This window comes from Callionymus lyra, chromosome 6 (genome assembly GCF_982586985.1).
Source record: "Callionymus lyra chromosome 6, fCalLyr1.hap1.1, whole genome shotgun sequence".
NCBI lineage: Eukaryota > Metazoa > Chordata > Actinopteri > Syngnathiformes > Callionymidae > Callionymus > Callionymus lyra.
Window position 1 is genome coordinate 10,546,257 of NC_141823.1, and position 17,097 is coordinate 10,563,353.

Below are 17,097 nucleotides of genomic sequence, written 5' to 3' on the forward strand. Positions count from 1 at the left end.
TGTGTGTTGGTTGTGTGCGCGTGTGAGTGGGTGTTTGCATGCGTGTGTGTTTCAGTGCGTTTATGTGTGTGCTTATGTCAGTGTGTGTATGCATGTATGGGTGCATATGCCTTTGTGTGCGTTTGCGTGTGCATATGCCTTTGTGTGCATGTGTGTTTGCTTCTCCATATGACTCTCTGTGTGGGTGTTCTCGGGTACATGAGTGTCTGTTCATGTGGCTTTAGGTACTTGTGTGTCGAGTGCACTTGTGCGTGTGTGCGCACTGTGTTTGTGTGTGTGTGTGTGTGTGTGTGTTTGCGCACTGTGTTTGTGTGTGTGTCCTGGTTTCCTCCAAAGGGGAAGTAATAAATGTCCTGGTGTCGACACTCACTTCAAACTGGAGCTGCTTCTGGGGCCTTAAGGGCGACTGAACGATGGTCTCCTGCATCTTCTGCTCCACACAGCAGCTGCCCGTCTTCTCCGGGGGTAGAGCCACTGCCACGACACACAAAGATAAAAGAGTGAGCCCGAGGACGGATACTTCAGGTGCCGTCGTCACCCGAGGACGTCTCATCACCGAGTGTTGCCTGCGAGCATCTATTTAGCCGATAGCGGTTTAGCAATATTTTATTTCCAGAGATTCGTTTTCTCAAACTTTTGATGATGTGACAAACTTTTTTTCATCTCAAGAAGAAACATGCAATACAGTCCCTTTTAAGAAGGTTTATCTCTTGTGACAACACAAAAACTCTCTCCAGGAGACACTTGTAACAAATTAAAAAGTCCTCATAGTTTGCAGACCTCCCCCAAGCAGCTTATTTTCACTCCTATTCTATCGTTTTATATCTTGATCATCTTAATCACTATTAGTATTGGAGGCAATAACTCGCTCAAACAACACACAGCAGCAGAGGAAGGGATCTCTCACAACACCAGATCCTGATGGATTCTTTAAAATATTCCTGGATCCACATGGTAATCCAGACCACCAACAAAATGCAACATAATCACTTCTTGAACAAGTTAATTTTGCAAATGTTGTGATCTCGATTTTCAACTAAACAACCGTCACTGTAATCAAACAACTACATTTAAACTTTGTCTCATTATTCGGAATATTTACTTAATGTTAATACACTCTACTTAACGTCATGTTCCTATTTACTGGTTTCATGTAGGCGTGTGACCACGTGACTCTTAACGAAGTCGTAACTACTTTCATTTGTTTTGAAACCCAAATATGTCCAGAAATCAGCTTTAAAAGCAGATAGACTGTATCCTCTCGTCCTCAGGCGTAATCTTGCAGTATTTCATTGTTTACTTAAGATGCTGAAGTTGAATGAATGCTGCCATCTATCGGCTGGAAGTTTAATCGCAACAAAAAATTAACATTGAGTGAATATTTGCATGTTAATTGTTAATAAATATATAGAATTACTTTATTTTACACACAACGTATTGAACTATTAACAGTATAAGAACTAGGCTAACATAGGATTGCAAACTAAAACTGAAGAAATAACAATTCTAGTTCTCCTGTGAGCAGTATGAAAGTGTGTATACTGTATACTTGTATAATAGAATTGAAGTTTATTTTATTCACGTTTATAATCTATCCATCTAATGTAGACCCGGATTTACTTGAACGTTAAAACAACCATGAAAGTAAACTTGGTTTAAACTTGAAGTGGGGAGAATATTTTAAAAACCTGTAGAGAAAAAGATCCTGAGGTTCTGAGTGGGTTCAATGACTTCTGCTCTGAATAGGTTTGGGATTAAACACCTATTGTACAGGTCCCAGAATGAATGTAGGCTGAAAGAAACGGCGTTAAAAAAGAAAGTTTTCCTAAGAGCAAGAAAACCTCCTTTATTCGTGCCATTGAGACGGAGACTAAATTGTGCCTCCTTTGCACAGAACAAACTCTAACAAACTCTATTCTGTCCTTAGCTGAGAATCGCACTTTAATGTTACACTTCTTCAGTTGTTTTTAGTTCACACAGATCAAGAGTCAAAACAATGATTCCCAGAGCTCCGACGTCAACCCGAAAAGCAACAATAATCACAAGAAAAAAAAAAAAGAGTTGAAAATGTGACAGCGCGAATTCTCCAATGACAAAAGCTCTTCAGTCGCAGGCTCGTGGTAATGGCTTCTAAGCTCCGAGCTACAGTGCGAGGACCCCAGGGGGGCGCTCACTGAGAGGGAATGTCAAACACGCAGATAAGTGAAGAAACATGCCTAAACATGATGAAAAAGGAAATAGGAGTGAAATTGAATATTAAATAGTGAGGACAAGAAGACATCAGAACGTCTGGGCGAGTCCGGGAAACGACACAGAAGAAGAAGAAGAAGCCTTTGTTTGTTGGAGTTCACTGTGAATTGATATAAAGGAACAACAGATCGGGCGCGGAAGAGAAGATGTGTCTTCGTACAGAACTTTATTGGGAAAGAACAAACCTTTTTCTAACACTGTTTACACTTTTTATAGAAACATAGACTTAAATCCATCTTATTTTGAATTGTGACATCACTTGGAGATGAAAGAAGAAATACATACGCTGAAATATCGCGATAGATTAACAGCACTGTATAAATTCTTCGAGTTGCAATTTAAATAAAATACATTTAAATAAAGTATTTTTTAATAATGTATATCCATTATATCATATATCATTTTTGTGTTTTGTGTTGCAATTAAACTTCCAGCCACTAGGTGGCAGTCATTACATTTACCGGTGCTAAAGGAACAATGAAGTCCCGCGAAATCCAGGCCATGACTGAGGACGAGAGGATACATTTGCCTCCAGCAGTAAACTATTCATGTTTACAGTTATTGCGGGCTACAGTTTATCACAGATTAGAGCTTTTATTCGGACATAGGTACAGTAAAAATCTAAGGGGTTAAGAAAATATCTATACACTTAAATCTCTAACTCTCTAAATAATAATAAACAGCACTGCATTGATTTTTATCCTTTTTTAGGCTTTCAAATCATAGCTACTTCATGGTAAATACTTTAATTTCTAAAAAGTATTGTTTATTTACAATTTATACGCAAAAATTCATTGTGGTTGTTTATTTTTGTGTTGCAATTAAACTCCCAGCCGCTAGATGGCAGCAGTCATAACGTCCTCCGGTGCAATGAAATACCATGAGACTAAGGTGATGACTGAGGACGAGAGGATACACTTGTCTCCAGCAGTAAACTATACATGTGTAGAGTTATTGCGGGCCACAGTTTAACAAAGATTAGTTCTAACAAGCTTTTGTTAGGACACTAGTAAAGTAAAATCTAAGGGTTTAAGAAAATATTGATACACTTAAATATCACTACATTTTTTTCACGAAACCGTATGAATACAACAGCATTGTATCGATTTTTATACTTTTTTGGCTTTCAAATCATAGCTACTTTATACTAATTTCTTCTTAAATATTTTTTATGGACTGGTCCTGCAACACAGACCATGTATATAAGAAGGTTCAGAGTAGACTGTACTTTCTGATGAGGCTTCGATCATTTAACATCTGCAAGAAGCTCCTCTGCATGTTCTACCAGTCTGTGGTGGCCAGTGTCATGTTCTATGCTGTGGTGTGTTAGTTTTACCTTACCTTACCTTATTCTTAATTAACATGAAAATATTCATTGTGGTTTTTCCAATTTTGTGCCGCATTTTAACTTTTGGCCACCAGATGGCGGCAGTTTCTCCGCAGCTAAAGGAAAATTTAAAGATCCCAGCAGAGACTGAGGACAAGAGGATACACTCGACTCCAGCCCCTTTTAAATGTTGCACATATTTTGGTTTCCAAACAAATCCAAGCACTTTCCTTCATTTCTGCAACTACAGACTCGACAATACCACAAATATATCCTTGTTCCTACAGTACAACAACCCCAATATAGTGTCAGATTCTTGCAACTTTGTATCCATCTTTCCGAGCCAAACTTGTGACGTCACCCCACGTTCTAACGCCACCGTCGGCGGCTTCACGCGCCGCGGCGCCGAGATTAAGTTCCATTACGATACGAAATGACTCTCATCCCGCTGCGATGCATCTCCAGTCTCCGAGCCTTGAGCGATACCACCCGACAGCCAATCACAGGCCACACCCTCCCTCTCTCGCTCGCTCTCTCCATCTCCCCCTCCCTCGCTCCTCTCTCCTCCCACTGCACTTTGAAGTTGCTTTTCTCAAACCTTTTGGAAGAGGATCAGACCGGCTGTAAAACAGAATCACTAATTAATTAAGCCAAGTCAAATCTGAAACACTGTTTGTTTGCTCGCCAACAGTGCAGACACAACAGCCCAATTTTCTTTCCTCCTGATCCAGAGCAGATCAAAGCGGACCCGTCTTCATCCCGGGGTAGGACGAGAAAAATGCCAGAAAATGAAAGGCATCATCCCAGGGAGCTTTTAACCAACTTTTTGGAGAGGAGTAGCGTTCGGGGGTCCTGCTGTTTGATCATCTGATGGGCTCAAAGGGAACATTGTGTGCGAGGGCAAATCTGTTCTGTAGCGGGGCTCAATAAGGTTGGGAGATGATTATCTCCCGGCTAATGAAATGCCGGGAGGAGTAACAGTAATCTGCCATCGCCCCCCTGATCCTTCCAGCGCAGACATAAGCCAAGTCTTTATGAGCCGCGGCCACGGGATTGGCTGCACATCAGATGTTCGGGGCATCGGAAGCTAGCGCCGCCGGTGCGTCAGTGCCAGCTCTGTAGCCCGACACGGAAACACGCGAACGCAACACGCCAAGCTGTCCTCGCTCTTGAGTAGAAAGTAGAATTATGGAAGAAAAATAAGTTGGTCATGTTTGTTTCTTTTTAAATACTGGTTCTTAAAGATACATTTGAATATATTACAACAATTTTTATAAGCCATCTGCTGCTTACACTTTTTTTCTGAAAGTATTTTATACACTTTTCATTGAAAAAGCAGGTATCCATGTAAAGTACTACATGTAATTTAAGAAGATTTTTGGAAAAAAAGGGTTTTACTAGGTTTAAGTAATGGCAAGAGTCCATCTTTACGATATATTGCGATACTCAAGGATATAGTTGTAGTATTGTCGAGTACTTGACTCTGGTGTTGCAGAATTTACAGACCACATGACTCTTGATGAAGTCGTAACTGCTTTGAATTTGTTTTGAAACCAAAATATGTCCAAACATCAGCTTTAAAGGCTGCTGGAGTCGACTGTATCCTCTCGTCCTCAGTCGACGGCCGAGATCTCAGGGGATTTTATTGTTGAGCCGGGGAGGAAGTAATGATATCTGCCATCTGGTGGCTGGAAGTTTAATTGCAACACAAAAATGGGACTTGTGAGTATTTGCATGTTAAAATATTGTATACACACTTTATTGAAATATAAACCGTCAAATAAGTATGATGAAATAGAATACGCTGCCGTTGAATATACAGTATATATGGAATCGTGAAAATAAACGTTGAGATTTGAATGTCCAATTTAAAATCATGTGCGTCACAGTCAAGTTCTGGGGGCCAAATCCCTAGTCAGTGTATGAGGCCAGTAATAGCTTTAAACATTTGTAACCAAAATATTTAATTTAAGCTCCAAGCGCAACAAAAATGTAACAGTTTGTTTGGTATAGAGCGGAGATCTTACATTTTAGTTTGTCTGGAAAGAAGTAAAAACTTGTGAAACTTGTGAAAAAAACTAAAATCTGACCCAGGAGATGCGTTTATATATATCATCTAATTCGGTGTAAAGGAGGCCCCTAGAAATCTTCTATAGCAACCCTAAAACAGTCAAAGGACTACACTTTGGCACCAAAAACAAAAAGGCGTTTAACTAGTGATTTAATTTAGTTTTTGACGGTTTTTTTCAGTGGTTTTTGGTTCAATTTAATCCATCTTGAAAATGTATAATTTTATATGATTTTAATGACAGATGAATGCTGGGAAATACAATAATTTGTGTCCACTTGATGAAACTTTGACCAATTAAAAGATGATTTACAAGTTCTTGCCACTAGGGACGACTATTTCAGCTTCATTCCCTTGAAAATAAAATCAGTATTTTCTCGTTTTACATGAAACTTGAATCCATCAGTTGATAACAACGAGGACGACGTACCTTCTAGTTGGTAATGTTCTCCAGCGATCCCCTCGGCACATCCCTCATCTATAGCGTCCTGGAAGAAGAAGAAGAAGAAGAAGATCATTAGGACACACTCTAGTTAAGGTTCCTTGAGCAGCTGACGTTACATTTCACCATCAGGATTAACCCGGGAGTCGTGCAGATCTTAAACAGTGAGATGATTGAAACCAACAAGCAAATGTCGAACCCTTGAAAGACTAAATCACTAGAACCTAAAATTGAGACCGAGAAAGAGCGCCGTTAGCAGGGGCTATTTCTGTGGCGCGTCCTCCTCAGCGATATGTTCAGAGACTCGCTTTTATCCCAGACTGTTTTCACCCCCGCCCCGAATCTCCTGCCAGTTCTGTCTGTCAGTGCATACCACAGTGCCTGAGTGAGGGGGGGGGGTGCATGTGATCCTGTGGTTTCACTATGGAAAGGGCTGTCTCAGGTGTCCATGTGGCACTGCAGTCATCTGGTCCAGAGAAGCCATTACTCACATGCTGACAAACCCATAAACATGCAGGCCACATAGCTCAACACACGTGTAACGTTTAAAGACTCCACTGCCTTCACGCCAACAACCTTTGTCACTTTTCAAGAAGTACACGTCCAAGAGTTGAAGGATCTACTTTACAAAGTTTGAAGAAAGATAGTTTAAGATCATTATTATGTAAGGTTGCGGCCATTTTATTATATTACGTTAATATAAATCTCTAATAAACATTACCACAATATTGAAAGAAGACTACCCTATATTTCAGGGGGAATGATACGATAGGATATATTTGTAGTACTGTCCGAGTACTTGACTCTGGTGTTGAAGAATTCACAGTCCAAATGACTCTTGACGAAGTCGTAACTGCTATTTGTTTTGATACCAAAATATGTCCAAATATCAGCTTTAAAAGCGGCTGAAGTAACTGTATCCTCTCGTCCTCAGTCACCACAGTGGATCTTGTGGGATTTCATTGTTATTAACATGTTAAAAATTATTGTTGTTAATTAAAAAAAATATATATATATTATTATTTATTTATACATACTTCATTTAAAGCATTAAAGATACAGTATCATGCGATATTTTAGTATATCGATATTTTCTTACACTCCTTTCAAAAGTAAAAAAAAGTAAATACAAATGTTATGCATACTTATTTACCCTGAAATAACTATGATTAAAAAATGTAAATGCTATCAATAAAATTAAATATGATTTGAAAGCTGAAAAATATTGCGGAACTTAAATTTATGTATATTTTCTCACACCCCTACATAATATAATAATAATAATAATAAGTGTTAGTTTTGCCACATCTAGTTAATATTTACAATATAGTCAACCTTTCAATATTCAAATAATTGAATCATTATATTATAGTTAATTAATTGTTTTTACACAGAAATATGGATCAAACATGTGAATATGATGGTTCACAAGTACAAATCAAAAATGCAACATTCTTACTTTATTAGCTTTATTGTAATCTCAAGAGGGCCCTGTAGACACAGCAAAAAGGCCAAATGTGGCCCCGGGGCCTCACTCTACCCAGGTATGTGTAAGAGTAAAGTAAGTTTCTTGTAAAACTTGCTCACTGAAGAAGTTGGATAAAAAGTATTTGATCATTTAAACCAATAGAGTTTCCGAGCGTGTCGGGGACAGAGGGAGGTAAACAAGGTACAAACAACAAACAGCCGAGTGTTCTTGGCAAACATGTGTCGCACAGACGCCACACAAAGACGAGCCTGTGTGTGCGATCGATCAACTTCACAGCCAGAGAGGATTCGTGTGTGTGCGACCCGGGGAGGTAAAAGGTCAAAGTGAGGGATCCTACCCTCTCCTCACGCTACCGTTGACCACACAGCGGCTCTCGGTGGGTGGCCCCGGCAGGAAAGAGAACCACTTGAGAACCGACGACAACCCGAACAAACCGTCGGCATCAAAGACAAAAGACGAGTCGTGGGAGTCTGAGCTCAGACGTCTCTGCTTTCACGGGGATCACGTGTCACGGCGTGTCCACGTACGTATGATGCAAACACCTCGAGATGGAAGAGGTTTTCTTATCTCGTTGCACTAGTGCTCGCCATCCCTCCTCTTCTTCCCTGCAGGAACGAATCCTCTCCAGCATTAACATTCCTCCGACACACCAGGAGACACACCCAGATACAGATTCTTCAATGCACCTCTTGTCTTTGATGAATGCTGGAAAATTATTGAGAGGCTGACAAGCACATGAGGAACAGGGAAGACGGAATGTGCTAATTGGTTGTTGTCTGGGGGTGATGGATGGCTGCTGTATTACGAGAGTGTCGGGGTGAACGGCGGGGATTTATTCTGGCAAAATTAAAACGTGCTTTTCGTTGACTTTATAAGGAGAGTTCCCCTCTTCTTTTGAAACCCCTGAACGCTCGTGGATATTTAAAGAAACAGGGTGAATACTCGAGGGAAGTCTCTGAAAGTAATTGTTCAGTTTCATTGATTTTTTAAGCTAAATTTAAGCGTCTTTGTCGGAAAAACATATATGAAGAATTTAAGAATTGAATACTCAAACAATTGGCAACAATTGCTAAAATAGTAGCCAAGTAGCCACAATATATATCTTTTATAAATAAATTAAAAAAAACACAATAAAAAAGTTTTAGTATTCATGTGTGGCTGAATGGTCACTCATTCAGCAGTTAATCAAATACATTATTCGAATACTCGATAAGAAAACTACCGTAATATTCCGACAATAAGGCTTATTCAAGTGAAACAACACGATCATACACGTCAAACTCTATAAATCTTATTCACGAAAACTACCAGAATTGTTCAGTTGTAACACATGAAATACAGAACAATACGTACACTTTACTTAACACTACCCTACTTTTTAGTACCCATATAGTGTGTATGTATTACCTCTGTAATAATACTACGAAGCCTTGCATCGCAACTCCACGAGGCGTCATGCCCGCAAAAACCACCGGACAGTGCAGTTTCGTAGTGTACCAATGTTGTTCTTAAACATTTTGACAGATTTTTGAGCGACGTGTAACACAAATTGGAACGTATGCATCTAAAAATATATGCTATTCTATACATGACTTGATTAATCGGTTGAATTTTCAGTAGAAAGCTCGATTAGTACCATATTTAATAGTTTAACTTTTAAATGTTTTGTATAGATAATAATGCATTTAAGGCAGATTTTTGTTATAACTGAGAACAATACATTTGCCAAACGTCTCCCACTAAACCATTTTCTTTTTAAAAATACGCCTCTATTTAAAGTGAAACGACTAAGGCCAAAGGGAATTCAATGGATCAGAAAGAACACTATGTAACCATGAGTCGGATTGATGCGAGAGTGACAGTAAAGAATATTCAAGATGCGGGTGAATAAGGAACAGTAAGTTAAATTATTTATATTTAACATGCAAATATTAACTGCATTTTTTAATACAGCGTTGCAATAAAACGCCCGGCTGTCTTTAAGTCCTTCCGTCTTAGGAACAATAAAATCCCTTGGGATCAGGGGCGATGACTGGGGACGAGAGGATACAGTCTTTAAATGAAATCCGTTATGGTCGATCTGCTTTTAAAGCTGTGTTATGACCTATTTTGGTTTCAAAACAAATGAAAGCAGTTATGATATGATCTTGACCCCATGAGGCTTCGTATTAATGCAGTCCACGGGCTGCATCTGGCCCCTGTGGCTTTATATTTTATTGGTTTATATTTTAAATAAAGTGTGTAAAATAATTATATGACTTCTTATTCACGATTAACACGCAAAAGTTCACAGTGTTTGTTCATTTTTGTGTGTCCACTCCGTCCACTGGATATCAATTACGTCCTACAGCTAAAGGAACAACAAAATCCAGTGAGACTGCGACGATAACTGAGGACAAGAGGATACAGTCAGCTGTAGCAGCTTTATGTCGAGACATATTAAAACAAATGAAAGCAGTGACGACTACGTCAAGAGTCATGTGGTCTGTAAATTCTGCAACACCAGAGTCAAGTACTCGTACAATACTACAAATATATCCTTGTTACTACAGTATCACTATACATTGCATTGTTTCATGATAGGTATTGTGTGGCAGGATACTTGCTAATACCCCTAGGATTTAGCTCAGTGTATTTGAAGCAACAGCACTGTCATGGCTCAGCGTTTCTGGAGCATCAGCAGAAAAGTATGATCCTGGAAGTTCAATGGTCTATTCAGCTCAGCAAGTGGAAACAGTCGATGGGAAGTGTTTGTACAGGGAACAGCGAACTACGCATTAGTAAAAGGGACCTCAAAAGGGTTATTAATCTCTGACGGACAGGACAGATTTCCCATCGGGCTGTTTGTAATTGGGGGGTCAGAGGTAATTGTTCATGTCATTATCCCGACCAAGGAAAACGCTTTCCCAACCTCGCGGTCGCTTTGAAACGGTTTGGCATTTGACATGTACAGTAGGTCAACGTTGAGTGATGCAATTTTATGAACGCGCCGTTCTCACAAGACGCTCGAGGGCTACACTGAGGTTTCTCTTCCCCATTTGGTCTGATGTGCAGTGTAGCCGAGCATGAACAGACATCTCTGTAAATCACTGGTGTCTCGCTAAAACAATTTTCCAGACATGATGTTAAATGTGCTGTGGAAAACCAAAGCATACAGAATTTCACTTTCAAGCGGGGCCAGGTCCTTCAGAGCTTCTTCAGGGCGCCGAGACGAGGGGCTTGCGGAGGCCCCTGTGAGTTTTTAAAAGTCGTACATCCCCCCCTCCCCCCTTGCTACAAGTGATTTATTGCTGCACCATAACACTGAACATACTGTGCCTGCCCTATTACGGCATCACATATTTGTTACTTGCTGCTCCAAAAGAGGCTGTTTGGTTTGGACGCTTCAAAGTTTTTGGCAGACATCGTCAAAGTCTAATGATGAATAAAAACATGGCACTGATAGACTTCCATAGTTAATATCCTGAACCATCACAATGTTGAGTTGTTGAATTATTTTTAAGTTTTAAATGTTGAAACTTTTTATTGAAATGCGGTCGCTTTGTAAGCATTTAATGATTACTTTCTGAATATTTTAATTCGATAGTTTCTTTATTAAAAGGTCGATTTTGTTTTATTGAATAATTATATAGTGAAAAATGTAAATGTATTTTCGAAACCATTTTTAACATGGAGTTTGGTATTCAAATATCGACAGGTAAAGAATGTTTTTACATTTTTCTTTTACACTTTTAACCCTATTAAATTCAATATAAATATGGTGTCACTATAGTAATGACATTGCCATCGAAATAAAACTAAATTTAAACTCTATGTAACCATTTTCTTTAGTAAAAATGTTGATACAATTATACCAAAATAAGTTATTAAGCCATTTAAAGATGAAGTAAAACAGTTTCTTAGTGTTATTCATTTTTGACTAATAATATAAATGTTTTTATAACACTTACGGTAAGTATATGCAGTAAAAATGCTACGTCTTTTGACAAGTGTAATTTAAACTAAAACCTTCTCCCTTTATTTCAATGTATGCTTAATATGCCTGTATCTTATAAATGATTTTTTTGGGGTGTAATTGTATCAACTTTTTTTTTTATTTTATTTTTTTAAATAACATTGAAATTTCAAAATATTTCTACCTTTGAAAAGTTAAATTCAAGCGTAGCATTTTCTGATGGCACTGGTATATGTACTTTCATAGTTAATCTACTGTTTTGTATGTTCAAGCAGACAATTACGATCAGGGCTGCACGATATTGGAAATATGTGCGATATTTGATATTGGTGTTTTGAATTGCGATATCGATATTAATGCGATATTTCTTTCTTTCACCTAAAAAAAATATATATATACTGTATATATTATATATATAAGACACGTCGCAATAGCAACTGAGTCTAGAAAGCTGTGCCGCACAGTTCACAGACAGACCGAGACGTAAACGACAACAAGACATAGAAGTACAAACTGACAACTTTACAGAATGTGACACTCATTGCTCGAAGTGCGCATTTTACAATGACAAATTATAAATGATCGCACATAATATTGCACGTGCCAATATCGCGATATCGATATTTTTCCGATATATTACGATCACCAGAATCAAAATATCTTTTGCTCAACATTCAGGCTCAATAAACACAACAAGAGTTTGACTTCATCTCAAACGTGTGGTTTAAAGCTAAAATGTTTCCTAATGTGCATGTAATACGTACACATGTGTGATTGTGGGAAAGTCCCACATGGCCTCTCGGCCTCGGTCGCCGTCGCTACCTCAAGCCGCCACACAGACAGCCAATTTATGTGGCCGACGACAGCTTCCCCTGATCGCACGCCAGAGCTCAGCGGAGGGAAGGCCCTCTGGAGCGACGGCGGCGCTACTGGCACTCCATCAAAAACCAAGGAAAAATCTCATTAGGAGTCATGGCAGGGCGTCCCTCGGCCCCGGCGCGGGGGTACACCTTCAGGACCCGCGTCGCCACGGTGAGGACGTGGTTTTCGTCGGCGCACATGAAAGGATGCGCTTCCAAGTAGGCGAGACTGGCGGAGCGACAGGGACAGGGGAGGATGTGGAGATAGTTGTCGTGGTGCTTCTTCAAGTCTTTTAGTAGCAGGAGACAGCTGAAGGGAACCGGAGACTTTAGCATTCAGCAAAACTGACATCCGTGCTGAGCTAGAACGCTCACGATATATTCATACGCACATGTGCAAGACCTGAGAGTATTGAAGACGTCTGTACGAGGAATCTCAACGTCTCCGGGATAAGATGGCGAGACGGATATTTGACAAACGTTGGGGTAAATTCAGGTTCATCTATGAAACCCTTTTAAACTGTAGACGCTTGTGAGGACTATTGCTTTTATTTACCTTCAGGATACAAGTATGAAAGTGTTCAAGTCAAATATACATTCATCAAAATTATTATTGATGTATTTAACAACTGATATAATAATATAAAAGATGTGTTTTAGGTATGGATGTCAAGAATATGGCTTTACAAAACATATCACGATACAGGGCTAACAATCCGATATATCGTGATATTGTAGGAACTAGGATATATTTATACTATTGTATTATGTAGTATTGCAGAATTTATTTTTAAACCAAAATATGTCCAAACATCAGCTTTAAAATCCGCTGGAGTCCACTGTATCCTCTTGTCCTCTAGTTATTGAAGGGATCTAGCAGGATTTCATCGTTTCCTTTAAGTTGCTTTACAACTGCGGCCAACTTTTATTGGAACACAAAAATTAACGAACGCTCTGAATGTTTTCATGTTAATTGTCAATTAAAAAATGTTTATACAAACTTAATTTAAATATACCAGACAAAACTGTGATAAAAATAAGCAAAAGAAAGGAAAAAAAGATGCTGTTAAATATCTTTATGGTATCATGAAAATGATTGTGATATTCAAGTATATGTAAATAAAAAAAATGTCCACCGCTAGATGTAACGCAGTAAATATTGACATGTTAATTAAAAATAAAAACAAATTATTTTATACACATGTTTCTAAAATATAAACCATTAAAAGAACCTAGGCAAAAATATAATGACATTTAATTTGAAAGCCAAAACAAAAATAATAATAATCAATACTGTGGAATATCGATGGTATTGTGAAAAAAAAGAAAGTATCTCAATATTTAAGTGTATCTATATAGTCTTACACCCCTTAATGTTTATACACAAAAGATCTTAAAAAGTTTACATAAAATATAACTTAAATATGATAACATGGTAACATTTGTTACATTTATGTATGAAGGATTTAAAGGTATTTACTTGAAAAAGAATAGTAAAATATACTTTTTATTTGGATGGTGGAGTCAATATGTGTCGTTATGAACCAACAACCTGGTGATATAGTTCACTAGACTCTACTTATCCCACAAAACAATACTGGTCAGAAAATGAGATTTTTCTCCCCCATAAGCGAACACAATTCTTAATCATGAAAGTTGTTTTATTGATTCAATTGTCCGCTGTGGTTTTTATGAAACCACTGAGAAAATGAAACTCAGCGGTCATCGTAAAAACCCTGATACCCTTGGTCCAAATCTTGTTATTCCGATTCTTTACGCCGGCGCGCCGCTAGCCTTCCAGCTACATTAAGCAGCCAGTTTCAAAGCACCACGTAGCAGTAAAACACGACGCCCGCAGATGCAGCCAAGATAGACGGTGTTGATGTGAGGCGCTGAAGCGATCCACTACCTCCGCGTTGAGGCTTCAAAGGGAATCGGTTTTCACACATGAAATAAAGATCTCAGATAATCATATTGCAAAGCAAAACTGATGCAAACCATCTTTGGAAAGAGAGACGACGGGACAGTTTTTCATCACGACCAGCAGACTTGATTGCTGAGGGAAAAAAAATCTGATTTTCTGGATTTTTTAAATCGTGGCCAAAAGGAAAACGCTTTCCGCCGGGCTAAACATCTGGCGACGATGAAGGTGGTTTCTTGACATTGCTCCAATAGATCTGAAGGTTTTTACAAAACTGATTAAAAAATATCTTCAGCACGTGCACTTGATACATAACTCTGAAGCGAGAATTCTGACCTGCTCTAGTAGAAGAACTCACATTTCCCCGATCCTTAAAACTCTTCACTGGCTGCCAGTTTCTTTCAGTATCAACTTTAAAATTCTGGTTCTTACTTTCAGATCTATTCATGGTCAGATCTTTCCATCAGTGATCTGATCCAGCCTTACACCCCAGCTCGGGCTCTGAGGTCTGTGGATCAGAATCTAATGAGAGAAATCTTTCCAGACTGTTGCTCCTAAGCTTTGGAACGATCTTCCTCTCCCTCTGTGTTTGATGGAGTCTAGTGACTCCTGGTAAAGTATACAAGTTATTATATTAATAAGAAAAGACATTTTAAATTTGAATTCAACATTTTTTCCCATTAAAGCATATAGTATTTTAAGAGAGAGCTTTTAGAGATGCTACTACGGGAGGATGAATTATTATGGACGTACTGTATATTCTTATAGATTATATAGTTGATGCCTTTCATAAAATATATCTTCAAAATTGCTTAATAGGTTGACAAGACTATTTAAAAAAAAAGGTTCACCCAATCAAACAACTTGCATTGGATTTGTTTCTTGTGGTCTTAAATTTTATTTAAAAAAAAAAAGTGTACATCCATTTATGAATAAAACTTTCCGCTGCTAGATGGCAGCTTTGATTACGTTCTCTGAAGCTTTGGTAACAATGAAATCACACTAAATCCCGGCATAGACTGAGGACGAGAGGATACAGGTCAACTATTTGAAAATATGTTGAAAGCAGTCACGACTTTTTAAAGAGTCATGTGGTCTATGCTACAAATATATCCTACAGTTACGCAATATATCCTATGGAATGGTGATAGGTATCGTATCACTAGACTCTTGCCAAATACACACCAAGATATCTGACATATTACTGTGATTTTAGAACTTTTTAATGACTTGAATTTGAGCTTATGCCGAGTAGAATCCTGCTCCTTCAAATATCAAAGGAGTCTGATGAGTCTGGTACCTGAGAAGTATGATGTTGGCTAAAAAGTCAGAACAGATGATAAAACCATTTGGAAAAACCCAACAGAACCAGACACGCAGTTAGAAAAACAAGAAGTGTGGAGGATGCATCTCATCATCAGGGACTAATGTGTTAAGTGAAGCTTCAAAGGCTGACACCTTTTTAATAAAGCCGACACCTCCTCAGTCACCACCCGTCTATGTTCCTCCACCCACTCCTCCCTGAGCAAATTATAGCAGCAGCTTCAGGATCCATCGCCAGGCCAGGTTGGAGAAAGCATCTCCATGATTAAAGGGTGCGTGTTCAGCAGGTTTGAGGAGCACACGCCTCGGGGTCTAACAAGTTTACTACAGCGCTGGCTGTTAAATCATTGTCCGAACACACGCTTTCAACAAGTCAGTGTCTGGAGGACGATTTGATTCATTAGAGGTCTTTGTATTTTTAATTGATTTTCATCTACAATATTTTTAAATTAAAATTTAAAATTTAAAATATTAGAAATGCTTGCTTGGTATACATAGGCCACGTACAATGATACGATTTTCAACCACAATCCAACGATTTCCAACTATAATATAACATTTTTCAACTATAATCCAACAATTAAACTGTAATCCAGAATTTTCAATTTTAATCAGACATTTTTCAACTGTAATTCAACAATTTTCAACTGTAATCCAACAATTTTATAACTATAATCATACATTTTTCAACATTTTTCAACTATAATCATACAATTGAACTGTAATCCAACAATTTTCAACTATAATCCAACAATTTTTAACTGTATTCCAACAATTTCCATCTATAATCAAACATTTTTCAACTATAATCCAACAATTTATATCTATAATCAAACATTTTTCCACTGTACTTCAACATTTTTCCACTATACTCCCAAAATGTTCTACTGCAATCCAACAATTTTCAACTATAATCATACATTTTTCAACTGTAATAAAACAATTTTCACTATAAATTATAGTTAATATTGTTGAAAAATGTATGATTATAGTCTGATCATACATTCTTTAATGATAATTAAACAATGTTCAACTATAATCATAAATGTTTTATCTGCAATAAAAAATAAAATCCAACATTCATATAACAAATAACTAGTCGATCTTTTAAACAAGATATTTACGAGATTGCAAAGGATCAGAGAGAAGAACATTTTGTATTATTTCTCCCTCTTTTTCATACTTTTCCATTTCCCTGAACACAATATTTACTAAACAGCGACATCAATGCTTGCATGTGCTCACCAACTGTGTGTGGGTGCAATAATCTCCACATTTTTTTTATACCTCCAGATGTATTTAGCTGCGCAACGATTGGACGGTTTTCCTTTGAACAGCACAGTGCAAGCTGCCATCTCCGCATGTCAGATTTACATTGCAAACACTGTTGGTCACATTACCTCACCCACATCAAAGGCTGTCTCCTGAAAGGCTCAGTGGAATATTAGCAGAGATTTACAGC

At 38.1% G+C, this 17,097-nt stretch overlaps 1 protein-coding gene across 1 annotated transcript in view; it reads right to left on the reverse strand.

Annotated features, from left to right (window-relative positions):
* nkd1 (NKD inhibitor of WNT signaling pathway 1) overlaps positions 1–17,097 on the reverse strand; it is a 44,783-nt gene that overhangs the window by 11,275 nt on the left and 16,411 nt on the right. Inside the window, exons 4-5 of the mRNA XM_087793894.1 lie at positions 6,076–6,133; positions 371–474 (exon numbers count right to left, since the gene is read on the reverse strand). Coding sequence (XP_087650020.1) covers positions 371–474; positions 6,076–6,133 — 162 coding nt within the window. The remainder of the gene's footprint in view (positions 1–370; positions 475–6,075; positions 6,134–17,097) is intronic.